At 46.0% G+C, this 27020-nt stretch overlaps 2 protein-coding genes across 8 annotated transcripts in view; both read right to left on the reverse strand.

The window, feature by feature from the left end:
- Nucleotides 1-22907, reverse strand: part of LOC127045049 (uncharacterized) — a 33859-nt gene extending 10952 nt beyond the window's left edge. The window contains exon 1 of the mRNA XM_050940435.1: nt 22890-22907. The gene's annotated coding sequence lies outside the window, so the exon portion shown is untranslated. The remainder of the gene's footprint in view (nt 1-22889) is intronic.
- The window catches only part of PRKAG2 (protein kinase AMP-activated non-catalytic subunit gamma 2), a 568070-nt gene that overhangs the window by 90080 nt on the left and 450970 nt on the right, over nt 1-27020 (reverse strand). The window contains exon 1 of one of the 7 annotated variants that reach the window (XM_050940420.1): nt 9936-9972. The exons of the other annotated variants lie outside the window; for them this stretch is intronic. Coding sequence (XP_050796377.1) covers nt 9936-9957 — 22 coding nt within the window. The 5' untranslated portion in view covers nt 9958-9972. Of the gene's footprint in view, nt 1-9935; nt 9973-27020 lie in introns of those variants that run through there. 7 annotated transcript variants of the gene reach the window in all.

The following is a 27020-nucleotide window of genomic DNA, read 5'->3' on the forward strand; positions in this document are numbered from 1 at the left end:
ACAAGCCTAGTGGCCCTGATTAGGAGAACAAAGGCTCACAATTTTGCATGTCTCAGTATCTCTTCTCCCACAAAGAGAGTGTCTGAGGGTTGTGGTGATATTTTGGGAAAGTAGAGATGCTGCTGGTATGGATTGTCCTCGTCCTTCAACTCTGAAGATGCCATGGAGAACATATAACATGGATCCATGGGCAGTATTGTGGCTCTCAGTATGTTTGGAACTGACTGTGCCACACCAATGGATAGAATCAGTACCAACTGTAGGGCTTAAATTGACATCAAGGGAGACTGCAGTTCCTGATATATCTGGTGAGCTATTGATGCCAAGTACTTTTACGATGCTGACAGCCTAGGTGGTTTTTGTAGATTCAAAGGGCAGACGGGACTATTGTGTTCATTTAATCTAGGGGTCCCCAAACTTTTTACCTTGCCCCCCCCCCTTACTCCATTCATGAGGGAGGGGACAGGGGTAAAGGGCTCCTAGGCTGGCAGCAGAGCTGGGTGGCGCTCCCTCCCTGCCGGGCTAGCCTTGGCCCCAGCTGCACCTCCTCGAACGTTCCTTTGCACCCCTCTAGGGTCTAGCACAGGCCATAGCTTTTCCCCAAAATAATTCCTAGAGCATATATTTTACAAAAACATCCAATCTTGATTTAAACATTGACAGTGATAACGAATCCCCCATTACCACTGAATAAACAAACAAACAATCATTGAACAGTTTATCACTGTAAAAATATATGCCTTACTTCCAGTCTGAATTCGTCTACCAAAAGTGTAGATGGTGGTCTGGAACCTGGTTCTCTTGAGGTGCTATTGCAATCTCCACTACAGTAAAGGAGAGGCACTTGGGTGTAGCCCTGGTTGACCTGGCTCCAGCCCTGTGGATGTTGAGGTACATAGTACCCGGGTCGGTGATGAGTTCCTTTCCAAAGGCACATCTATTGGTACTAGGCATTTTAGTGCTGTCCAGTTGGAATCGGTATGAGATGGAGCTTCAGAGGGAACCACTCAGGGCCACGAAGTCTCAGAAGACGTTTGGTGCTGCAGGAAGGTTTTCCTGTTAGAGGAGCCTTGATAGGTGGTCTGTCTCCCAGGCTCCTGGAGCCATGTGGTCTATCCAAGGAGGACACAAACCTTGCGATTGTTGTTTGGGTAGCTGGCGCCGGGACTCTTGTAGGCAGAGAGCTTGCAGTTGTACTTTTGGGCTTCAAGGGCCTCTGCAGCGATAGGACTGGTGCCTCATGAACCTGGTTTGGAGGCAGGTTCAATGGATTTAGTCATCGCGAAGACCTGAAGAAAAGTCTCCTTACCTTTCCTGAACTGAGACCTGAAGGACTCCCAACAAACATGCAATTTGTAAATATGCAATTCTCCCAGACACACACTGTCCATTTGAGGCTGGGTTAGCTCTCCTGCATGAGGGGCAGCATTAGAATTTGGGAAAACCAGATAATGCCATGCTGTTGGCAATTAACTGCCTGTTGTATGCCTAGTTCTTTAGCAATCTACTAACATCTAATCCGGGGTTAGCTATAAAACAATAACTATAATTAGTAAAGAAAGGCTGGCAGTCTCTCAATCACTCAGGGCTCTGCCTCTAAGCCACAAGGTGGTCAGAGGAAATGAGTCACGGCCAACATACTTTGCCTTTATAGGCCTTTGCCTTGAAGCATAAGGACTGGGAGGGCATATGTGTGCTGTATAAATGCTGCTGACCAAAATGTCTCCAGTCTCAAGCTCTTGAATTGTGCATATCAACAGTGTAATTTACATATGCACAAGTATTTGGAGGAGTTGTTAATTTTGTCTTCAGAGTAGGGTTTGAAAGTGTACAGAGATCCACAAAGTGTGGGGTGCACACTCCTAGGGCAGCATGGAGGAACATCCGAGGGGGTGCGGTGGGGCCCAGTCAGCCCCCGTGGGGAGCAGGGAGGGAGCACCACCAGCCCCTCCCTGCTCTGCTCTGGTCACACCCCTAGCTACATCCCAGGCTCCCGGTCCCATGCCTGGCCCCATCCACAGCCTTGGTTTGGCTCCACTCCTGGCCTGGGGCTGAGGCTGGGTGCGAGGCTGGGAGCAGAGCTGCACCTGGCTCTGGCTCCAGAGTGAGGGTGGGGGCATGGACAGGTAAGGGGGGAACATGGCCCTCAAAAGGTTGGGGACCCCAATGTACAGTAAAAGAATGAAGATGGATTATACTGAATAGCTGCTCAAAATACAAGCATTCTCTCTCCTGTGCACTGAATGAGGCAGGGGTCCTGTGGAAAAAATTAGTCTGTGATCATGTAATTAACCACTATATCAAAGCATAATTCTTGCTCTTCCCCAACCTTTCAGAGCTTTGAGATTAAGATGCAGAGTGAGTGTGTTTGTAAAAACCAAACAAAAAAACCCGCACACACACAGTAACTACCAAAAACCTGTATAAACACCTACAGTTCTCTCAAAGATGTGCAATACGTCTGAGTATTTTTACAGCAAAACTAGCTCAGCTCAATGAAAGTTAAAAGTGTATTATAGTACTTTCAACAGCAAGTTTCCATACCAGTGTACCCTAATGGCATAAAAGTTCACCAAAACTTAATATAACAGAACAGTGAAACTGCTTTAAAAACTGTGACCTCAATTCCAGTTACACAGAAATGCACATGAAATCCTGAAGTAAAGTTTAATTTTACTGAGGAACAATGTTGACAGACTATCCTCATGTGAAGAGGGATCCACCTTAATCAGCTGGTAAACAACTGTGCAAGATACAAATATTTAAGGTTATGCAGACCTTAACATTTGCAAATGAAATGAAAATTCTGGTATTTTAGTTTACAGTCTTAAAAGATATAATAACCTCTGCACACCTCTAAATCATCATTATTTAAGGCACTTCCACTAGTAATCCACAAATAGATATTTAACTAATTATAGTACAACCCACTGAATTCTTTGTACAGATACTGTATAAATACTTTTTATAGTTTGTGCAGGAGTGCCTACAACAGACCATTGTGGACTGACTTTTTGCTGTTTGTACGGTGCCTAGCACAATGGGGCTCCTGGCCTATGAACGGGGCTTCCAGGTACCATTGCAGTACAAGTAATTATCTCTTTGCAGCTAAAGGAAGGTCTACACTACAAGGCTAAGTCAACCTAAGTTACGCAACTCCATGTATGTGAAAAACGAAGCTGGAGTTGATATACCTTAGGCTGACTTGTTGCAGTGTTTACACTGCGCTGGGTCGACGGGAGAAACTCTCCCGTTAACTTACTTTATGCTTCTCGTTCTGGTGGAGTACCAGAGTCAATGGGAGAATGATTGGCGGTTGATTTAGCGGGTCTTCACTAGACTTGCTAAAAATCAACCCCCGGTTTTCTGGTAAATGGAGACAAGCTGTAAGCAATACTATGCTTTTTTATATTTAGACTGAATTCCAGTGTATCAGTTCAACTTCAGGTTGTGGTTCCAGAAAACGCTGAAAGCAGGAAGTTCTACTGCATGAGGAACTTCCACATGTTTGATTAAAGCATTCAAGAGTTAGTTTAATCACAAAGAGATCATTCAGTAGCTATAGGTACACAACTGCTGTAGTCAGCATCTGTGAGCTTCAAGAGCAGCTTGTTAATGCTGCCAACTAATACAAAGCCCACTTTCCATAAACGTTTCAATGATGTAAAGAATCCTCCTGGTGGGCCTCACACAAATATTTGTATAACTGACATTAACTAAATCAATTATTACAATTTGACTTTAGATTTGAAGCCAGTTTTTCCCCTCTCCTTACTGCTGAAAGCCTAAAATGCATCTACTCAGAAGTCTAGCTAGTAATTAATGGGGAATGAGGGCAGGAGTCAAGTTAAAACACTCAGTATTCCTACTCCACCAGTCTGGGAAAGCGGACAATCAGAAGCAAAGGAAAACTAAAGGCTGCCCATGCTACCCTTCGTGAAAAAGCCACTCAAAAGGAAAAACAAGACATTTAAGAATAGGAAAATGATTGTAGCGCTATTAAAAACTAGCAAGGGGATTTCAGTGTCAGTTTATTATCTGAAATTATTTTTGACTCTTGAAAAGTAGTCACTTTTTAAAATTGCGTGCTCAGTTTAAGGGGGCACTTATTTTAGGCATAAAATGGGTTAATTAAGGGTAGCACGGGCAGCCTTTAGTTTTCCTTTGCTTTTAATTGTTCAAGTTATGTCTCAATAATTGTTTAGTATAGTTTTTAAATTTTATATTAATATTGAGGCACACTGAAGATATTTGTCACCATAGTCTTATGGCTGCCCAAGTTCCTCAATTACTAGCTTTCATAAAAGTATTAAAAATATATTTCATACTGTAGTTGTGTGCTAACACTTGGCATCAGTACTGGAGTGTGACAATCATTAATGCTTTCACACTGTATGCGAGATAAGAGACTGATAATGGAGCTGATGCACAGCTTAAGAAATCTGCATTTCAGAGCTAATTAAAATAACCATACAATATCCTGTCTAGGCACAAACAAAAAACAAAAACAAACACAGTAATTTGCTCTGATAAAGTTACAAGCCTTTTTCAAACTGAAGAGTAGAGTAACGGGAAGGAGATATGGTATTTTAAATTTAGAAATTCAGTTTCTGGCCTGGGATATAAGTTAGGAAGAAGTAGTTTTACCCACTCGTTAGTCAAGCAGAAAATGCCTATAGACAGCTCAGTGGATCGGTAATGAGTACATCATTGATCTTAAGGATTTTCTACAGTGCCCATCACCATGTTACATAATCAGCTCTAAATCACCAGTTCAAATCCTGCATTTTTGGGAAAAACTGCACTACTGTAGTTTTGTGAATAGAGGTTGAACCTCAATTGCCAAGGTTATCAATCTAATGTTTTCTACAAACAGATTTCACATCCACCTATTAAAGAATTCATAAACAACCAGTACATCTACATTTTTCCCCTATCAGAAAGCCTCATGACTTTCTCCAAGTCTAATTACTCCAAACAATAAAAATCTAGGTTTAAAAAGGTGCCTCTCAGAGAAATGCTACTCAAGGCTGACAGATGAAGGTATTGAATACAAGACTTCCAAAGATGGTGTTAAGCTTTCATATATTAATGTAAGAAGCTACCATTCTGGTGGACTGGGCTCAATGAAGATTTAAGATCAATGAATGGTTTGTGAAGTGCAAACTAGCCTCAAACTCTTGTTTACATGAGACAGTTGCACTGTTTTAACTAAAGAGGTTATTTAGAACTGACTTATTTAAACTACTGGAAATCCTTATATCGACAGGAACTTATTTGGGTTTAGATTAGACCAGGGGTTGGCAACCTTTCAGAAGTGGTGTGCCAAGTCTTCATTTATTCACTCTAATTTAAGGTTGTGTGTGCCAGTAATACATTGAACATTTTTAGGTCTCTTTCTGTAAGTCTATAATATATAAACAAACTATTGTTGTATATAAAGTAAATAAGGTTTTTTAAATATTTAAGATGCTTCATTTAAAATTAAATTAAAATGCAGAGCCCATCCCCTGGACTGGTGGCCAGGGCCCAGGCAGTTAAAGTGCCACTGAAAATCAGCTCGTGTGCCGCCTTTGGCACGTGTGTCATAGGTTGCCTACCCCTGGATTAGACCGAGGTCTGCTAAAACAGTGGTTTTCAAACTGTGGGTCGCGACCCAGTACTGGGTTGCAGAATGTAAGGCACTGGGTCATGGGGACTCTGTTCAGCACCGCCAACTGGACCATTAAAAGTCCCATCGGCGATGCTGCCTGGTTAGTCCCTACCTGTTCTGACACCATGCTGTGCCCTGGAAGCAGACAGCAGGTCAGGCTCCTAGACCAGGGGGAGGGGCACAGGGCTCTGCATGCTGCCTGAGCACTGGCTCCACACTCCTATTGGTCGCCTCTGCCTAGGAGCTGGACCTGCTGCTCGCTGCTTCTGGAGGGCAGCGCAGTACACAGTGCCAGAACAGGCGGGAAGTCTGCCTCTGCACCACTGACCGGGAGCCCCCAGAGGCAAGTCCACACCCCAACCTCCACCCTGACACCTCTTCCTGCACCCTAAAACCCTCATCCGCAGCCCAAAGCCTCCAACCCCAGCCCAGAGCCCTGACCCCCTACCACATCTCATCCCCATGCTCCTGCCCAGAGCCCCCTCCCACACCCTGAACCTCTCATTCATGGTCCCACTCCATAGCCCTTGCCCCCGTAACCCAACCCAGCCCTGAGCCCCTCCCACACCCCAAACCTCTCATCCCCAACTCTGTTGGGTCACAGCCATTACCAGTTTTCTTCAACTGGGTAGCCAGAAAAGAAAAGCTTGAAAACCACTGCGCTAGGAGTCCATTTACACTAGCCCAAAATGAGCCACTCTAACTTTGTGACTTTTTAAAAGTTATTTCATTAAACCAATGGAAATCCTGGGGTACACACTCTTATTTTGGTTTAACCAGTGCAGCTCTCTCATGTAGGCAAGTCTTCACTAAGAAAGACAAGAAGTGTCCTATCCTTAATGGAAAAAGGAAAGTCAGTCTTAAAATGTAAGCTGAAAGGGTGTTTTGTTTTGCTCCCCCCTCCCCCCATGCTTCTTTATGTACAAGAAGCTCCTGAAAGGTTTTTGTATTGTTTTAAAGAAATACTTTTAATCTTAATGATACAAGGAGTGTCAGATTTGATCTTTCCTGGTTTTGCTGGCAAACTTGGGGATTGTAGAGATGTTTACGTTCTCTGACACCTTAACTGAAGGGACAATGTTGAGTTATTAACAAAGATATGCTTTGTTCCCATGTGCTGATTTGGCACAGAGAATTGAACAAAACAAAAGTTTAAGCCAGCATTTAAAGATTTTCTTATCTCAACTGTTCAACTGTCAGTCTCAAGATATCTTAATTTCACTAGTTCTCTCCACTTACCACATAGTCTTCCAGAACATCAGAAAGCAATGACTCTTCTATTAAGGGGGACGAATGGGAGGTTTTCAGGCTTTGGACATCATATAGATTAACTGGCACTGACCTATTTCTCCCCCCACTTTGTGGATTACCTTTAACACACACAAAGTTCTGTCTAGACATGGACTTTCAAAAAGGCCATTAGATAGTATTAAGTAGAAACAAAGACAGTTCTGTCTAAATATTTACCTTGTTATTACTTGTAACATTTAATCTTAATCCTCCAGTTGAATTAGCATACATATTTCTACATTTCTCCCCTGACTTTGTGCATGACAGCATTTTCTGTCTAGTCATCACTGTTTCTCCATACCATTTCCATTGCAGTTTGAGAGTCTTTCACACAGAAAAGACGGATATTTTAATGACAGTGAAGTATTGTGTAATTTGTATATTTTATAGGCATAACACATAATAGCATGACCTAGAGGCAGGACAAAAATTGAAACTACCTTTAAATAACTTTACAAACTCTAGTTAGCTTCAAGAGCCTCTTTAAACATAGCAAGAGAGGAGAACCTGTAGTAGGTTAGTGAGATATGACCAGTAAATCTTTTATTCTGGGCATTTTTTTGTGAAGTCTGACTCCAGGATTTCATTAACTTATTCTCTGTGTGACTGAAGAAAACCAGTTAAATCCCTCAGAATATCTCCCTAGGCATTGCTATCCTACTTTTACCTTAAAGTCATATTATTCCAGCAGCAGGAAGGGGGGGAAGGGAGGAAGAGGGCAAAGACAAATAAAAGTAAAGAAAAAGTTCAATTAAAAAAAAAATCTAATGTTGCAAATGTACTTGGCAACTCAATTCTCTTCTTGCCTTCTTTCTTTCTCCAGCCGTGCAAAAACTTAGCAACAGCACAGGCTGATCAGATGCAAAACTGAAAAGCATAGGTCAAGGGAATGATGGTAATACTAAAATTCTGCTGTTCTGATGAGTGTTTCCACAGTGTTAGGGGTAATGAGTCATAGTACACAGAAATCAAGGTAACAGGGACCTCATTTAAATAGTGCAAGTAAGGAAAGTTATTGTGTCTTTAAACAGATTTATTTATAGTGGTAAACAAAATAAAGTTGCCCTGGACCAGATTTAGAGGCGATGTTTAAAAGGTAGCACAAATTACCTGTTAATCCTGGGGGAATTCTGCCCCACTGCATACACCCAGAATTCATGTTCCCCTACAGAATTTTTTCCCCCTGAAGAAAATACATTATGCCAGAGATATGCTGCAATTACACCTTTCACCCATCGGGGCCACTGTGGCACCAGAACAGTGGGCTGCCACTCCCATTAGGGAGCAGCCAACCAGAGAGGGGAGCTGGAGAAGAGGCTGCATTCCTCACAGCACCCTGCCCATGGGGCCAGGTGAGGAGGCATGGGAAATGGGGAGTGAACAGCATGGGGCACATGGAGCTGCTGGAGGATGTGTGTGTCACAGATTGAAATTCAGAAGGGCTAGTTGGGGGCAGACTAGAGTGAGGGCTGAATGGGTTTGAGGTGCAGGGACACATGGAGACGGGACAGATGTGCCTGACAAAGAGGCTAGGGGTCAGCCTCTAGGTTATCTCCCAGGGTCCTTCCCAGCAATTACTTCCCTCTCTCTTAGCTCCTCCATTACCCTGGACTCCCCCAAGCTTTTGCACTGCTTCCATGGGGTGCAGGAAATTTGTTTCTGTATTGTAGATTAAATGACTTACTCAAAGTTCTCTATTAATATGCCTAGTAAGGAATCTATTTGTCAAAAAACATTTTTCCTGAATCTTTGTTGTCTGTATTGTTACATTCATACTTACTGATAGGTATTTTGAAATAAGTTACCAAAATTACTGAAACTGGATGATTATATTATCTTATTTTGACAAAAAATGCAGAATTTTAGAATATTGTCTGCAGAGTTTTTAAATGGTTTTGGCGCAGAATTCCTCCAGGAGTACACTGTGCAAAGAAGTCTAAGTCCATGTACCACAAATTGAAGGTGATGGGAACAATCCCCAAAGGCACATTTCTGCATTTAATTTCTACTGCATTATTCAACCTTAAATCCCAAAAATCACATGCTAAACTTTTAGAGAAGAGACCCACAGGTCTTGTAACATGAGTTACAGATACAGTTTCTCTCTTAGGGTAGAGAATGTTAAAAATGTTACCTGCAGTTCTTCCAGCACCCACCCTCTGAAAATTCAAGGTGGTTTTTTTTTTGCCATAGGATCCTTCCACAGTAAAGAGTCCTTTCTCAATAAATATCCCTAACAAAATGTCCCACTCTCAAGCGTCAACCTCCACCACATCCTCCCACTCCAGGGGTTTAGTAGAGTGATCCTCTCTCCAGAGGGCTCTGAAGCTCAATGAACCTGAGCTGGTTTGGACCAGTGGTGCATGAGGAAAGGAGTTTGGTTTCAAAGCTGAGGGCCCCCTGCAGAGAACTGTCAGCCCCTGCAATTCTCCCCCCTTACCCAGCCAAAAAAGTCTTAAAATCAAGGGAAATCCCTCTTGAAGTGTCTATCACAAATCACAACTGCAATAGCATGGCAGAGAGAGGGAATCCCTCAAGTAGACAGATCCCAAGCCATTAAAGCTTTATAAGTGGAAAAAAAACCCAACATCTTAAACTCAGCCAGTGACCATAGATGGATAGTGCAGATCAAGCAGCACAGGCACTGAGTTCCTACTAGAAAACACTACTTACCAAAGAGGCAGGTGTTTTCTGTGCCACTTTAAGCTTTCTGACTGATTTAAAGTGAAGTCCCACACAGACTGCATTACAGTAATCCAGTCTTAATCCAGTGTACACTAGTAACAAAAGCACAAATCACCTTAACTCATGATTTTCCAATTTTTTTTTTAATGATTATGTGGTCCAAAATGCAACAAGAGCAATTTTAAAACTCAAGGGAGTTTGTGAGAGAAGTAAAGGTAGGGCCCAATAGCACTGCCTTTTAAGGTTGACCAACAATTCCCATTATAAAAGCACAGTTTTCAGCTGCTTATAACATTGCCAAGCTAACCATTTGGGCTGAAGTTTTCCATATTGGATGCAAGGCTGTTTTTATTTTTTTTAAACTAATTTGCATATGCTCTGTAGAGATTTTACAAGAGTGTTGTACTTAGATTCCCTAAAGATTCCATCTGCACTAGGCATGCTCCAGCTTGAGGCTAAGAAGGACCTTCCCTGCAAAGGAAGAGGGGACAGAGACAGATCTGATAAGATGGGGTGTAGAGGCAGAGAGAGTGGGACAAGGAGCTGAGGGAGGGAGAGAGGGCAGGCAAGAGGCAGGCCTTCTGTCTTATTCACAACACAGGACAGAAGGTACTCAATGAGCAGCTCTTCAGGTTGAGCCTCACTGTTCAGAGTGTGGCCATGCCTTCTCTACTGCACACTATTCAAAACTTCTCTGAAGGCAAAATTATTCATTTCCTCATGGGCTTTTCTGTGGTGTTCATCACTATTGTATTAGAGTGTGTGAAAGTAGAATGAATTATATTGTGAAAATAGAAAGGATTAAAGAAATGTTGTCTGTATCTTTAAGCAAAGATGTTGAAATGTTGCAACCAGGTGTCAGGAATACAGACATTAACATAGAACAATTGCACCGTTTAAGGGCAATTGTTGAAGCATTAGCCTTAGATCGATAACAGTTAGTAAGGAAATAGGATATGCATGCTGTGCCCCAGGTGAATTTTACTGTTTTGATATCTTTGTCCCTTTGTCTAATTCCCGCTCTTTTATCTGTATAAATAAGACTGTCTGAGCCTTGCATGGGTGCTCACATATTCTGAATGTTATTGGCAGAGCGCTGTGCTAAATAAAACAGAGTGGTCTGACAAATTGTGAGTCCTGATTCTAACTTTGACAATTTGGAGGTTCCACCGAGATGGCAACCGTCTTCACTGGGGCTGTGTGATTCCTGACTGTTTTTGTGGGATGACCGTGGCAGCCAGCACCTGGGCGTTTGGCCCAAGCGGTCCCCCACTAGAGCGGAAAGGCGCACAGCCACAGTGAGGTCTACGCCATCGAACCTGTTGGTTCCCACTCTGTTCTGGTAGGGATCCCGGGATCTGACATCAGGAATCTGGTCAGGTAATTATTTCTGTGTTTTGTCCGGACTGAGGACTGTCCTGTCTCTGTGTCTATCTGTCCTCTTGTGGAGTGTTTGAGTCTGGGTGCCGCCTCTGTCTGGGGATTGGCCGACCAAGGGGTTCCTGTCCCCGCGGTCTGAGTGAGTGAAATCTGCACAATTGCAGCCGCACCACACCTTGGGTAAAACCCTTAGTGTGAAAGCAAGGGCAATTGAGGCAGTAGCCTGTGGGCTCCTTTTGTGTGTTGCAGCAGGCATCGCTCTGACGAACCTGAATTTCCTTCTTATGTGATTAGTGCGTGAAAGTCCTCCTGTACTGGTAACCAGATGTCTAATTCTGGACAGTTCCCTAAATGAACGCCGGCTCATTTTGTGTATTTAGGATGGGTCCAGACTCCTGTAAAAAGGGTCCAGACTCCTGTAAATTTCTGGGAAAATGGTCTAGGCTAACTCAGGGGGATCCCAAAACTCAGTGGCCACTGTTAAAATCTTGGAACAAAGACTGAGTGGACGTCTTAAAAGACAAACTCGGCCAACCTAAAACTAAATTTGCTAAAGGAGAGGTTAATTGTTTCATGCAGGGGTGGCAAGAGGCAAATCATAGGTGGACAAAATCAAAACTGGCCTCTCTCACTTATTCAAATAATAAGTTAAAAGCTTTATCAAAAGCCTCCTCTCCCACCACTAGACCGAGCGCTCCCCTTTACCCCGTTCTCCAAACCCCGGATCGATCCAAACCCCTTCATACTCCCATCTCATTGTAAAAAGGACAAAAAGTCCCTTGTTCTGTTCCCCTTTGTTGTCTGCCTCAGAAACTGATTCTTTATAGTGTCCCACTACCAATTCAGCAAGGCTGGGGGAGCTCCTCAACTAGCCCCCACCCTTCCTGGTCCCTTTCCTTGAACATTTCTTTCAAAATTGTGAAATGACCACAATATCACTCACAAATGGTTCATTGAAAAAAAAAAAGCAGGATCGGGCCCAGACAAGCAGGCAAGCAACAGATAAAGAAACAGGTTGAAAGCCCTAAGGGAATAGTGTCAGGAGTAAGAAAAGTAGTAAGTGCAGGCATGAACCCCTGGAACAATACTTAAAAGGGTGAAATCTAAGGTAATAAAGGTGTCATTCTGGGACATAAACAAGTAATTTAAGGAAAGAAAGTAAAAGTTAACTCTATAGAGGCTGGAGAGAATTAAGCAGTTAAATTTTGTGAAAAATGTTAAAAAAAGGACCATGTTAAAGAGAGAGAATTCTTGGTTTCTTTGCAGCCATTCTGAAGGGAAAACAGGCCCTTTTCCAGAAGAGTGCCTGTAAATAATCCATATATATATATACATACACACACACACACACAGAGCTATGCAAAAACAAAGCAGTGTAAAAAAAATGTTAAGGAAAAGAAAATGTGTATGTATCTATTTGTCTGTGAAAATATGTAAAGTTCTAAGAATCTAAACCAACACATCTGGTTTGTAAAAAAAGACGGTTACTCACCATTGTAACTGTTGTTCTTCGAGATGTGTTGCTCACATCCATTCCAGTTAGGTGCGCGCCGCGCGTGCACGCTCGTCGGAAACTTTTTACCCTAGCAACTCCAGTGGGCCGGCAGGTCGCCCCCTAGAGTGGCGCCGCCATGGCGCTCGATATATACCCCTGCCGGCCCACCCGCTCCTCAGTTCCTTCTTGCCAGCTACTCCGACAGTGGGGAAGGAGGGCGGGTGTGGAATGGATGTGAGCAACACATCTCGAAGAACAACAGTTACAAAGGTGAGTAACCGTCTTTTCTTCTTTGAGTGATTGCTCACATCCATTCCAGTTAGGTGAATCCCAAGCCATACCTAGGCGGTGGGGTCGGAGTGAGAAGTCGCGGCATGGAGCACTGCAGATCCGAAGGCCGCGTCCTCTCTTGACTGCTGGACCAGGGCGTAGTGGGAAGCAAAGGTGTGGACCGATGACCAGGTCGCTGCCCGACAGATTTCCTGGATGGGCACACGGGCGAGGAAAGCCAGCGACGACGCCTGCGCCCTGGTAGAATGCGCAGTCACACGGCCCGTAGGAACATGGGCCAGCTCATAGCAGGTCCTGATACAGGAAGTTACCCATGAGGATAACCTCTGTGAAGAAATGGGAAGCCCCTTCATGCGGTCCGCTACTGCCACGAAAAGCTGGGGGGATTTGCGGAACGGTTTGGTCCTCTCCACATAGAACGCGAGAGCCCTACGGACATCAAGCGAGTGGAGCTGTTGCTCCCTGCCTGAAGAGTGAGGTTTTGGGAAAAAAACCGGGAGGAATATCTCTTGGTTGACGTGGAAGGCTGAGACCACCTTGGGGAGAAAGGCAGGGTGTGGCCTCAACTGCACCTTATCTTTATGGAAGACTGTATACGGGGGGTCTGCCGTGAGAGCCCGGAGTTCCGACACCCGTCTAGCTGAGGTGATAGCTACTAGAAAGGCAGTCTTCCAAGAGAGATAGAGTAGGGAGCAAGTAGCTAACGGCTCGAAAGGGGGCCCCATGAGCCGAGACAACACCAGGTTAAGATCCCAGGTCGGGGCAGGGAGTCGGACGTTAGGGTACAAACGTTCCAGCCCCTTCAGGAATCTAGTCACCGTGGGGTGAGAAAAAACGGAGCGGCCATCCCCACCCGGGTGAAAGGTGGAGATAGCCGCCAGGTGGACCCGCAAGGACGATATCGCCAGGCCCTGTTGTTTGAGGGACCAAATATAGTCTAAAATATTGGCCACCGAAACTTCCATCAGGCGGAGACCTTTCTCCACGCACCAACAGGAGAAACGCTTCCACTTGGCCGAGTATGTCGCTCTAGTGGAAGGCTTCCTGCTTCCCAAGAGTACCTCCCGTACCGGGGTGGAGCAGCGCAACTCAGAACTCGTCAGCCACGCAGGAGCCACGCCGCTAGGTGCAGCGACTGGAGGTCCGGGTGACAGAGAGTTCCGTGTTCCTGAGTGATCAGGTCCGGGTGAAGGGGCAGGGGAACTGGGTCGGCTATGGCCAGGTCCAGCAACATGGGGTACCAATGCTGTCTGGGCCACGCTGGGGCTACCATGATCACGCAGGCCCTGTCCCTGCGCACCTTCAGAAGGACCCTGTGGACCAGCGGGAACGGGGGGGAACGCGTAGAACAAGTGGGTCGTCCACGGAATAAGGAAGGCATCCGCTATAGACCAGGGTTCCCTGCCCTGAAAAGAGCAGAACGCCTGGCATTTCCTGTTCCCCCCGGACGCGAAGAGGTCCACACGGGGACAACCCCACCTCTGGAAGATCGAGAGGGCGACGTCCGGGCGAAGGGACCACTCGTGTGAGAGGAAGGATCTGCTCAGGCGGTCCGCCAGCATGTTCCGTACTCCGGGGAGGAAGGAAGCCGTGAGGTGAATGGAGTGGGCTACACAAAAGTCCCAGAGTTGCATCGCCTCGTGACATAGGGGAGAGGATCTGGTGCCGCCCTGCTTGTTGATATAGTACATGGTCGTCGTGTTGTCGGTAAACACCGCGACACAACGACCCCGAAGCTGGTGACAGAACGTTTGACAAGCAAGGTGGACCGCTCTCAACTCCCGCATGTTGATGTGCAGCTTCACCTCCTGCGGGGACCACAGGCCCTGTGTTCTCAGGGATCCCAGGTGGGCCCCCCAGCCGAGATCTGAGGCATCCGTCGTTAGGGACACCGAGGGCTGGGGTGGGTGGAATGGGAGCCCCGCACACACTACGGACTGGTCTAGCCACTAGCTGAGAGAATCCAACACCCCCTGGGGGATTGTGATCAGCATGTCTAGTGGTTGCCTTGCCGGCCGGTAATGTGCGATGAGCCACGACTGGAGGGGCCTCATGCGGAGCCGAGCGTAACCGGTCACAAATGTGCATGCTGCCATGTGGCCTAACAGGGTTAGACATGTCCGTATTGATGTTAAGGGGGCTGCCCGCAATCGCTGAACGATCGCCAACAACGCCTGGAACCTTAGCAACGGCAGAAGGGCCCTGGCCACGGTGGAGTCCAGGACGGCCCCAATGAACTCCACCCTCTGCGCGGGGAGCAGGGTGGACTTGTCCACGTTGATCATGAGGCCCAAGGTAGCAAACAGGCCGGTGATCCTGCGGACGTGGCTGCAAACCTGTAGCTCCGACGTGCCCCGAATTAACCAATCGTCTAGGTAAGGGAACACGTGGATACGACTGCGCCGAAGATGTGCCACAACGACGGCCATGCATTTTGTGAATACCCTCGGAGCCGTAGAAAGGCCAAATGGGAGGACTGCAAATTGATAGTGAAGGCGGCCCACCACGAATCGAAGGAAACGTCTGTGGTGTGGCCATATGGCAATGTGAAAATAAGCGTCCTGCATGTCGAGGGCGACATACCAGTCTCCCGGATCCAGGGATGGGATAATGGTCCCCAGGGATACCATGCGGAACTTCAATTTCACTAGGTACTTGTTGAGCTCTCGCAGGTCGAGGATAGGCCTGAGGCCTCCCTTGGCCTTGGGGATCAGAAAGTAGCGGGAATAAAACCCCTTGCCTTTCTCGTTTTCCGGAACCGCCTCTATAGCTCCTTTGTTGAGGAGCGTCTGTACCTCCTGCCGAAGGAATTGCTCGTGAGAGGGGTCCCTGAAGAGGGACGAGGAAGGGGGGCGGGAGGGAGGAAATGATACAAACTGCAGGCGGTATCCCGTCTGCACCGTGCATAAGACCCAGGGGTCCGATGTTATTTGGGTCCACGCCGGGAGGAAAAACGAAAGGCGGTTGGAAAACGGGGGGGAAGGATCCGTGGGGGAAACTGTTATTGCGCCCTCGGGCGCACCTTCAAAACGAAGGCTTGGGCCCAGGCGGGGACTTGGAGGAGCTTTGATTCTGCCCCCCTTGGTTCCCCGACTGTCTACGCCTTCCATTCCTGCCGCGGCGCCTATTAAGGTCCTGCCGCTGGCGGAACTGGGGGTATGGCCTACGCTGCTGTTGCTGCTGCGGCCGGAAGGGTCTGCGCTGCGTTCCCGGCACGTGCATCCCGAGGGAGCGCATAATGACCCGATTGTCTTTAAGACTTTTCAGTCTGGGGTCTGTCTTTTCTGAAAAGAGGCCCTGGCCTTCGAACGAGAGGTCCTGGATGGTGTATTGGAGCTCCGGTGGAAGGTCAGAAACCTGAAGCCAGGAGATGCGGCGCATCGTTACCCCCGAGGCGAGGGTATGAGCAGCCGAGTCTGCAGCGTCCAAAGAGGCCTGTAACGAGGTTCGTGCAACCTTCTTGCCCTCGTCAAGAATCGCCGCGAATTCTTGACGAGCCTCTTGTGGCAGCAGCTCTTTAAACTTGTCCGCTGCCACCCATGAGTTAAAAGCATAGCGGCTAAGAAGGGCTTGCTGATTTGAAACCCTGAGCTGGAGGGCCCCAGCCGAATAGACCTTGCGGCCGAGGAGGTCCATACGCCTGGCCTCCTTGGATTTGGGGGCTGGGGCTTCCTGTCCGTGGCGCTCCCTCTCGTTCACCGACTGCACCACCAGGGAACACGGTGTCGGGTGAACGTGGAGGTACTCATAGCCCTCGGAGGGGGCCATGTACTTCCTTTCAACGCCCCTCGCTGTAGGGGGGATGGAGGCCGGTGACTGCCAGATTGTATTGGCGTTGGCCTGGATCGTCCTAATGAAGGGTAGGGCGACCCTGGTGGGAGCATCGGATGAGAGGATGCTGACGACGGGGTCCTCGATCTCAGAGACCTCCTCGGCTTGCAGGCTCAGATTCTGTGCTACTCGCCTAAGGAGGTCTTGGTGTGCCCTGAGATCTAGCGGAGGAGGGCTATTGGAGGAAGTGCCAGCCACCGCTTCGTCGGGAGAGAAGGATGAGGAGACCCCTGGCAAGAAAGTGTCCCTCAGCCCTCGCCTCTGTCTCAGGAGCAAGACCAGGGTCTTGCTGCTTCGATCCTTCCTCTCCATCAGGGGAGGGAGGGGGGCGAGACAACGACGCCTCTGGCACCCTGTGCTCCGCCGTTGCAGGCCTAACAAGAAGCTGTTGGGGGCCCTGGGCTTGATGGTACGCCCAGGGTGTCCAAAACCCCCACTGCTGCGGACCTTGGTCCTGTTGCGGAGGGTCCTGGAACAATGCCGCTTGTCTGTCGCTGCCCAGCGCATATACGCTGTCCGCTTGTGATGACACCGACGGCTGTCTGGAAGGCCATGGCGGGGCCGACAGCGGCTGATAAGAGTCTCCGCGGTCCGGCACCGAAGATCTTCTCGGTGCCGGGGATCGGTACCGGGAGTCATACCGGCGCCGGGATCGGGACCGAGTTCTGTCTCGGTGCCGGGATCTGGACCGGTACCGGCCGCTGCTTCGGTGCCGGGATCGGGACCGGGACCTGCCACCGATGCGGTGCCGGGAGGTCGACCTGCCACCAGCTCGGTGCCGGGAGGTCGACCGGCGCGCTGAATGACGGCGAGACTGGCTCCTAGAGTCACGGTGCCGGTATTGACGGCTGGAGTCAGACCGTGACCGTCTGGAGGTCGATCGGTGCCGCGAGTGCGATCGGTACCGCCGAGGGGAGCGGTGCCGGGACTGCGAGCGGCGTCGGGATCTCGAGCGACCGTGGCGTCGGGACCTCGATCGGGAGCGTGAGTCCCGAGATGGCGCCGTCATCATGGGCTTGCCCCTAGATGCTACCCGCACCGGAGGTACCGGGGGTGGCGGCTGAGTTGACTCAGTCAGGGCAATAAGGTCCCGTGCCGAGGCGAAAGTCTCCGGAGTGGATGGGACCAATAGCTCAACCCCAGATCTTATGGGGGAGCTCGGCGGTACCGGACTCGACGGACCCGCCGGGCCCGGAGTCGACGGTGCCGGTAGTGCCGGGGCAGATGTCGATGCCGGGCGCTCCATTCGAGTCTGCCTGGCTGGAGTTGCAGACGTTGATGGTCTCGTCTCTGCACCCGGTGCCGGGGAGTCTTTCCGGAGCCGGTGCGATCCGGTGCCGGCGTAGAGATCATGGCCTGCGAAGCTGCTGGGTCAAGTGCCGCTTCCATTAGGAGAGTCCTGAGTCTCTGGTCTCTCTCCTTCTTTGTTCTGGGCTTAAAAGCCTTGCAAATGCGGCACTTGTCCGACCTGTGCGATTCCCCCAGGCACTTTAGACACGCGTCGTGAGGGTCGCTGGTTGGCATAGGCTTTTTACAGGCCGCACATTGCTTAAAGCCCGGCGAACCAGGCATGAGCCCGGTGCCGGGAAGGGCTACAGCCCAGACCAGCGAACAACTATGTACAAAATTATTTACACTACAAACTAACTAACTAACTAACTAACTATACTTAACCACTAACTAACAACGGTAGTATACAACGGTAGTAACAAGGAGAGCTAGGGACGTGGAGGACAGCAATGCCGTGCTCCACAGTTCCAACGACCGACACGGCGGTAAGAAGGAACTGAGGAGCGGGTGGGCCGGCAGGGGTATATATCGAGCGCCATGGCGGCGCCACTCTAGGGGGCGACCTGCCGGCCCACTGGAGTTGCTAGGGTAAAAAGTTTCCGACGAGCGTGCACGCGCGGCGCGCACACCTAACTGGAATGGATGTGAGCAATCACTCGAAGAAGAACTACTGTTTTGTAGGTGTAAGATAAATTGATTTTGTTTTTGTTTTTAATGCCACTAAAAATTCATTTGACTCTTTAATTCAAAGTTGCAAAACTGACAGACCTTTTTGCAAGACACAGGTAATTAGTGTTGTTTGGCTTTGGGATTTAGCATTTAACCCTTAAGGGGTAACTTGATTCTTTACAAAAATTAAAATGTTTTGAAATAAAGACCAAGTCATGGCTGCAATAGGGCAGTCAGAATCAGGAGAATATGTAGAAATTCTGGAGTCTTTTTGTTTGTTTGGTTTTTTTTTTTGTAACAATAGCAGATAAGAGCTGTAATGACAGAATAAGAAATTAACAGTGACCCTCTGAAGCAACAGCAAAGGTGAGGTGCACAAAACAAAAAGAAGCAATGTTAAAAAAAAAAACAAAACACTGAGCCTTAAAATGGCTCTGTGGAATCAGACTGTCACTTTGATAAGAATACATGAAAACTCTGTAAGAACAAAAGAAACAGTTATACCTTATGTAAAAATTAATATAGCTAATGTTTTTGAAAAGTTATAGTATAGAAAGAATGTGCATTTTCCCTAGGACATGTGCAGTGTATATTGTAGAAAGGGATGTAAAAAAATAAATGCAAATGAAACATGCTGCTGAATTAAAATCCTATTAGGGCTCCAAAAAGAGCCGCAATAGGCTGTGTTTTCTTTTTCAGATCCCTGTGTGTTAAGACAGTCTCTGAGCTCTGCTGATGGCTTTGAATCCAAAAGCCTAGCCTGTGTTGATGCAAATTACCTAACTGATAAAGAAAGGTGAGAACTGCCAGCAAAAAAAAAAAAAAAAAAAAAAAAAAAAAAAAAAAAAAAAAAAAAAAAGCTGCATATAAAGAACATAGACTGCCTACATAAAAGGCATGGTATAACAAGATACCTTTTATAGATTTGATGCTAATGTTACTGTTAATATTAAACATTAAAATAACTTTAATGTTAGTAAGTACCCCTGTAACAACTTGTAGTGTGTATCATTTTTTAAAAAAAATCCTTTAAAGTAATATGGTACTGATGCTTCTCAGCTATTACCTGTAAATAAACTTAAAGCTTAACACAGCAGGAAAAACATTACAAACTTGGTCTGCTATATAAGAGGCAAAACTTGAGGTATACCACCTCATGAATTTAATAACTAAACAGTGGAATAATTTTTGCATAACCCTTAAAAAGTAGAAGCCATTAAAACCTGGCCTGCCTATAGAAAAAAAAAAAAACAAAAAAAACACAGGAAAATAGGGGGTAATTCCTCTCTTTTGCCTGCAGTCAGGAAGGATATTTGTAAAAGAATGGAATCTTTAAGCAATAATCAATGCCACCCCAAAAGGGGTAGAAAAATGTTCTTTTTGTCTTTCAGATAATCTAAAGTACTGTATAATGGACTATGTGTATGTGTTAATTCTTGGGAAAAAGTGTTAGCAACCCACCAGAAAACAAATGTAAATGTAATGTAAGTACTGTGTTTACCAATAATCACATTTACTATTTGCCACAACAACAACAACAACAAAAGAGTCTCAGTTTACTGTAAGCACTGATTTACCTAAGTTCTCTATCAATCTTGGCATTGAATGGCAAACAGTTACCGATCTTCTGTTAAAAGGTAAAAAGGTAACATGGGTCCTAAAAATAAATAAATAAATAAAACAATGTGAAAAACTGGGCTATTCATATTATACACGCCAATGGGGACATGTTAAAAATTGCCATTACAGAAAAACATCACAGCTTACCATTGGTATAACATATTTTCTGGATGGTTTCCCACAACTGCTGGCATACTAATGTTACTACCCCAATTGTGTTTTTGGTTTTAAATTGTATGTGTGTAATTGAAATGTTTACAATGTGCTTGTGAATAAAATAAATGTGTGCAAAGCTAAAGCCACAGGCCCAAATCATCTCTCAGTATTTTCTATTACATGGACTAAATAAGAAGTGACACTGGCGATTAATAATCTTAGTGTCAAAAGGGGGATATGTCCCCAGGATTTTATAATGTCCCATAAGAATTAAAGTATAATTTGATTTCATCCTGCTAGCCACTTTTTTTAAATTGCAGAAAGAACTGACCCCCTGGGACTATAAGATTCTGTTTTCTCATATGCATTACAAATTGGGCCCTCTCTAACTCTTTGTTTTAAGATTTAGGTAGTAAGAAACAGGATTCTCTATTGTGTCTGTGTTAAGTAAATTAGAGAAACATTGAAGGCCTGGGTCTCAATGTAAATTGTCTTAGTTATCAATTGTAAAACTTAGCAAGGTTTAATTTGCAATGCTTTTTTTGTTCTATATAAAATACTACTGTTTGTATTCTCAATCTATTTGTGTGAATGAAGAATGTATGCATCAGGAAGAGATAAGGTGTGAGGACCATTGTTACAGCCAGAGTCAAGGGACAGCTGTTAAACTGTCTGGCATCTCAGAGTGGATACATGCTTCGCAGTGTAAGAATGCACCACCCCCAGTGAACCAACCACCACCTCAGGACCACGCAGAGTCAATTTTTTTGACTCCAGAAGAAGACATAGAGGAACAGCCTGCAATAACTTACAATCTACGCTCTCGTAAGGGTTGCCAGAAGCAGATGACTACATAAAGCAAGGCCCAAGAAGAAGCAGTAGTGAGCTTAGCGCCTGCTGCCTCGTGGACATAAAACTGTGACTGCAGTTCCCTCAGTTGAGGTTGTCAGAACCAGAAGGGCCCTGCCTCCAACATGCGCCTCTGGTGGTGCCTGTTCTTCGGCTGCTGGTATCTTAAGGTCTGGGGAGTCCACAATGACAATTCTTTTATCCAGCAGCAAGTGTGGATAGCTCAGACCCTTATTATTTCTAAATGCTGGGTCTGCAGCCACATCCCAGCCCACTCTCAAACTGGTGTTCCTGTCCTGGCTATCCCACTCAATTCCCCAGACCTCACTGGAGGACCTTGTCCATTTAACACAATATGGAACAGTCATAACACCTGGAAGAGGCTATTGGCAGTTCCTTTATCCCACTTGGGGGAGCAATACACCAGGCCAAAAAAAAAAAAAAAAAAGGCTCCTAAGTAGTTAAATAATGGCAAATAAAACCAGAAAAAGTTTAAGAGCCCAGGCCAAAGAAACAGGGGCGATCGGACAGGTGGCCCTCCAGAACCGTCAGGCATTGGACATAGTGCTGGCGGCCAAAGGAGGGACCTGTGCTCTCACTGGAAAACAATGTTGTGTGTTTATACAATACCAATGAGGTAATAGATAGCTATAGCCACTTAGAACAAATCGCATATCTTCCTCATGAAGAGCTGAGTTCTTTATGAAAGTGGCTAAGTAACCTGTTCAATTTCTCTGGCATAGGAAACTGGTTGTTTCAGGGAGCCCTAACTATCCTGTTTGGAATCTTAGGCCATGTCTACATCTAAAATTTTGCAGCGCTGGTTGTTACAGCTGTATTAGTACAGCTGTATAGGGCCAGCGCTGCAGAGTGGCCACACTTACAGCAACCAGCGCTGCAAGTGGTGTTAGATGTGGCCACACTGCAGCGCTGTTGGGCGGCTTCAAGGGGTTTTGCGGAACGCGAGAGCAAACCGCGGCGAAGCTGGTCTCCTTCCCCGGTTTGCTCTCGCGTTCCCCGAACCGCCGAGCAAGCAGGTCTCCTTCCCTGCGGTTTGCAGGGTGGTTCGCGGAACGCGAGAGCAAACCGCGGCGAAGCTGGTCTCCTTCCCCGGTTTGCTCTCGCGTTCCCGGAACCACCCTGCAAACCGCAGGGAAGGAGACCTGCTTGCTCGGGGTTCGGGGAACGAGAGAGCAAACCGGGGAAGGAGACCAGCTTCGCCGCGGTTTGCTCTCGCGTTCCCCGAACCACCCTGCAAACCGCAGGGAAGGAGACCTGCTTGCTCGGGGGTTCGGGGAACGAGAGAGCAAACCGGGGAAGGAGACCAGCTTCGCCGCGGTTTGCTCTCGCGTTCCCCGAACCACCCTGCAAACCGCAGGGAAGGAGACCTGCTTGTTCGGGGGTTCGGGGAACGAGAGAGCAAACCGGGAAAGGAGACCAGCTTCGCCGCGGTTTGCTCTCGCGTTCCCCGAACCACCCAGCAAACCTCAGGGAAGGAGACCTGCTTGCTCGGGGTTCGGGGAACGCGAGAGCAAGACGGGGAAGGAGACCAGCTTGATTACCAGAGGCTTCCTCAGGTATGCTGGGATACCTGCTTATTCCACGGAGGTCAAGAAAAGCGCTGGTAAGTGTCTATACTTGATTACCAGCGCTGGATCACCAGCGCTGGATCCTCTACACCCGAGACAAAACGGGAGTACGGCCAGCGCTGCAAACAGGGAGTTGCAGCGCTGGTGGTGCCCTGCAGATGTGTACACCTCCTAAGTTGCAGCGCTGTAACTCCCTCACCAGCGCTGCAACTTTCTGATGTAGACAAGCCCTTAGTGATTTTTGTATGCTTTCAGTTAATCTCCTGTTGTATCCAGAATTGTGTCACTCAGATGGCTGCCCCAAAACAGAGTGCTAATATGATGATTTTGAATATCACTGATGAACAAAGAGATAAGGAACGGTTAATTTGTGGAACCCAGTAATTGTTGGTCATGGCGTGCGCTTGACCAAAGGAGGGATTGTGAAAGTAGAATGAATTATATTGTGAAAATAGAAAGGATTAAAGAAATGTTATCTGTATCTTTAAGCAAAGATGTTGGAATGTTGCAACCAGGTGTCAGGAATACAGACATTAACATAGAACAATTGCACCGTTTAAGGGCAATTGTTGAAGCATTAGTCTTAGATCGATAACAGTTAGTAAGGAAATAGGATATGCATGCTGTGCCCCAGGTGAATTTTACTGTTTTGATATCTTTGTCCCTTTGTCTAATTCCCGCTCTTTTATCTGTATAAATAAGACTGTTTGAGCCTTGCATGGGCGCTCACATATTCTGAATGTTATTGGCAGAGCGCTGTGCTAAATAAAACAGAGTGGTCTGACAAATTGCGAGTCCTGATCCTAACTTTGACAAGTGCTTCATTAACATTAGTTAATATATCTTCACAACACTGTTATGAGATGAGGGGTTGATCTTATCCCCATTTTACAGATGAGACAATATTAAGTCAAAAATATCCACTAATTTTGAGTGCCCAACCTGACATACTTGGGATCTAATTTTTCAGAGAATATAACATTATATAGCACTTTGTATGCTCAAAGCACAGTTCCTACTGACTTCAGCTGCTGCGAGATCCCAGGACACCATAAAATGAGGAACATCCAATTAGTGACCATCTCTGAAAGGGTGACTTAAGGAACTTGCTTTGCATAACATAGCAGCTACCTTGCTATTGCCAAAGAGAATCCAGTTCCCTGGGGTAGCACATTCAACTACCTTAACTATGAGACTTTCCTTTCTCTTTCATAATCCCCTGCCTCACTGACTCCTTATCTACCAACTTCTGCAACAAATGAAGCAGGGGCCCTTCAGACAGATTCCATCACTATACAACCCTGATGTATCCTCAGAGCAGGTCTATCCTGTGCACTGAATGAGTTAGGAGTCCTGTGGGGGGAAAAAAACAGTATGATCATGTAATTAAAGCGTATATCATAATGCATGCACACAAGAAGGCCAAATTAAGGTTGCACAGGCAACTGTAACTCTGCCTTTTCCAAACTTTTAAATGGTTGGCTGTATCTTAACATTCTTTTAATGTAGTTTTGTTCATAATTGTGTGTAATGCATCAATAACCTGTAATATGCATTTTGTTGCCACCTTTCCCATAACAGTATTACAGCCTACCCCCTCAACTGAAGTGGGTTAAAACAACAAAGGCCAAGTTAAAGTAATATGAGCTGAGATGTGAAAACAGGGATGAGAGTTAGTGGTGAAAGGTTAACAGACAGATTTAAGGAAGAACTTGTAGGAGAGGAGAGGTTGTTTGGCATCCTACTGGAGGGAGGCTATTCCATGCATAGGAAACACCATGAAAGAGATACACAGTCACAGGCAGAAAACAGATAAGAGGGTGTCATCAAAAAGGAAGAAGAAATTGGGAGACCACAGTGCAAGAGGTGGGTGTGTAGGAAAGGTAACAGGAGATACAGCTGGGCAACACTGTGCAGTTTTGGTGGGAAGATTAGGAATGCAGATTATATAGTGCCAACTCTTTAGACGCACAATTAACCTCCTAGTATCAGAGGGGTGGCCATGTTAGCCTGGATCTGTAAAAGCAGCAAAGAGTCCTGTGGCGCCTTATAGACTAAACAGATGTATTGGAGCATGAGCTTTCATGGGAGAATACCCACTTCGTCGGATGCATCCGACGAAGTGGGTATTCTCCCACGAAAGCTCATGCTCCAATACATCTGTTTAGTCTATAAGGCGCCACAGGACTCTTTGCTGCAATTAACCTCCTAAAAACCTAAGTGTCATGGTCTAAAAGATTTAATATTAAGCCACAATCATCAGTAATGCACAAGCTCACTGACTACAGCAGTTGCAAGCATTACCATACAACAAACATGGGTTCAGTCTCTAAATCGGGGCACTCACTTCCTAGGCTAGAAGTGCTGTGGATGAAGCATATTTAGTTCACGTATTGCTCTGCAGAAACCCCTTTGGACAGTCTAGAAAGGGAACCCCTTCCACCTTGTTGGAATGGAAGGCCAGTCACTAACTCTGTGTTGATTTGACAGGATAGCAATATAGTTCTGTTGTCTACGCTTAGAGCCTAGTTTTAAGCTTAAAAACCATTATTCCAGTGTTAATTCTGGGCTGCACAAGTGCATCATGAGCATTTACTGTGGTGTTGAAGTACAATGAAAGCTTTTTTTTTTTTTAAGTGAATCTGAAGCAGTCAGTGAAAGACACTTGAGCATAATAAAGATGTAATAGTTCAAAGGAGCAGGTTATAGACTCAGACTTTAAGGTCAGAAGGGACCATTATGATCATCTAGTCTGACCTCCTGCACAATGCAGGCCACAGAATCTCACCCACCCACTCCTGTAACAAACCCCTAACCAATGTCTGAGTTATTGAAGTCCTCAAATCGTGTTTTGAAGACCTCAAGCTGCAGGGAATCCTCCAGCAAGTGACCCATGCCCCAGGCTGCAGAGGAAGGCAAAAAAGACCCGACCTGAAGTAGGAAGAGTTAACCCAAGATTTTCTTTAAATGGCTCCTTTTTGCCACCATATAGGCCAAGTGATCTATTGAATTTAGTTTTGAAAACGTAATTATATTATGCCTCTATTTTCGAGGATGACTAATGATTTTGAATGCTCAACCTAAGACACCTTAAAGGGGCCAGATTTTCAAAAGATGGGTGTCCAGGGCCTTTTCAAGTTTCTCAAAACTGGGTACCAAAACAAAAACAGCACTCATTACTTTTGAAAAATTTAGACCATATTAGACTTTTCTGATAAGACTCACCCCATTGGCTTAAGGTGACCACTGACAGTTAGCACTGAGTCTCTTCTCCCGCATTATACTCTTCCGTTTTTGTCTCCCTTCCACCTCACTCTTAGCATGAGCCCCACATGAAAAAAAAAATTGTTCCTAGCCTTTAATCTGGGATGAGATAGCCTGGAAAAAGCAACTGCAGTTTTTTGTATAATCAGAGCTGCCGCTTTATTTTCTTTAAGTTGTGCTGGTGGATAAGATGGTAAAGAGATGGCTGTGAGCCAACACTGCAGCAGAACCAGTTATCCAAGGTACAGTTACAATGCTGAATCAACCAAATTACTGCAGCTGACAGGTATGTGGTTGATATCCATGATGTAAATACTGAGACTAAATTAACTTCTGTAGCCTAATGGAATTTTAGACACTATTTAAAGGATGGGATGAAGAAAATTCAGATTAGATTAGTGTCATGGTATAGTTTCAACCAATAATGCTAACAGTTATTTTAAAAGAAACAAAACTAGATCTCAAACATTTTCATCTGTAACAAAACAAAGCTACACAGTGACAAACTGTGGTGGTAAAAATCTAATGTTTTTCTGTTAAATACACAAAAACAAATTACTTCTCCTAGCTCTTCCCCAATCTCCAGCCTCCTCCCTCCCCCTTTTGCAAAAACTAAAATAAATCCCAGACCTACTATAGCTTGACACTGATCCCATACAGAAAGCAGTTGGAGAGCAGGGTGTTTATTTTTTTCCTGTTCTTTATTTTTTGAGCAGCTAGGCAATCCGTGATCTATCCTGAAGTTTCACAAGCCAACCCAAAACTGTGTGTGAAATGAACCAAGAAATCCACTTTGATGTAACAGCAGGTGTGTGTGTGTGTGTGTGTGTGTGTATGTATTATTAGGTACACAGTCACATCAGCTTTGTCACATTTTTTACTGTAACAAGGAACTGGTTGTCCCTGCCTCCAAAAAAAGTAACAGTATGAAAGATAAGAAAACCTACTTCAGTGGTCT

This window comes from Gopherus flavomarginatus, chromosome 2 (assembly GCF_025201925.1).
Source record: "Gopherus flavomarginatus isolate rGopFla2 chromosome 2, rGopFla2.mat.asm, whole genome shotgun sequence".
Taxonomy (NCBI): Eukaryota; Metazoa; Chordata; order Testudines; family Testudinidae; genus Gopherus; species Gopherus flavomarginatus.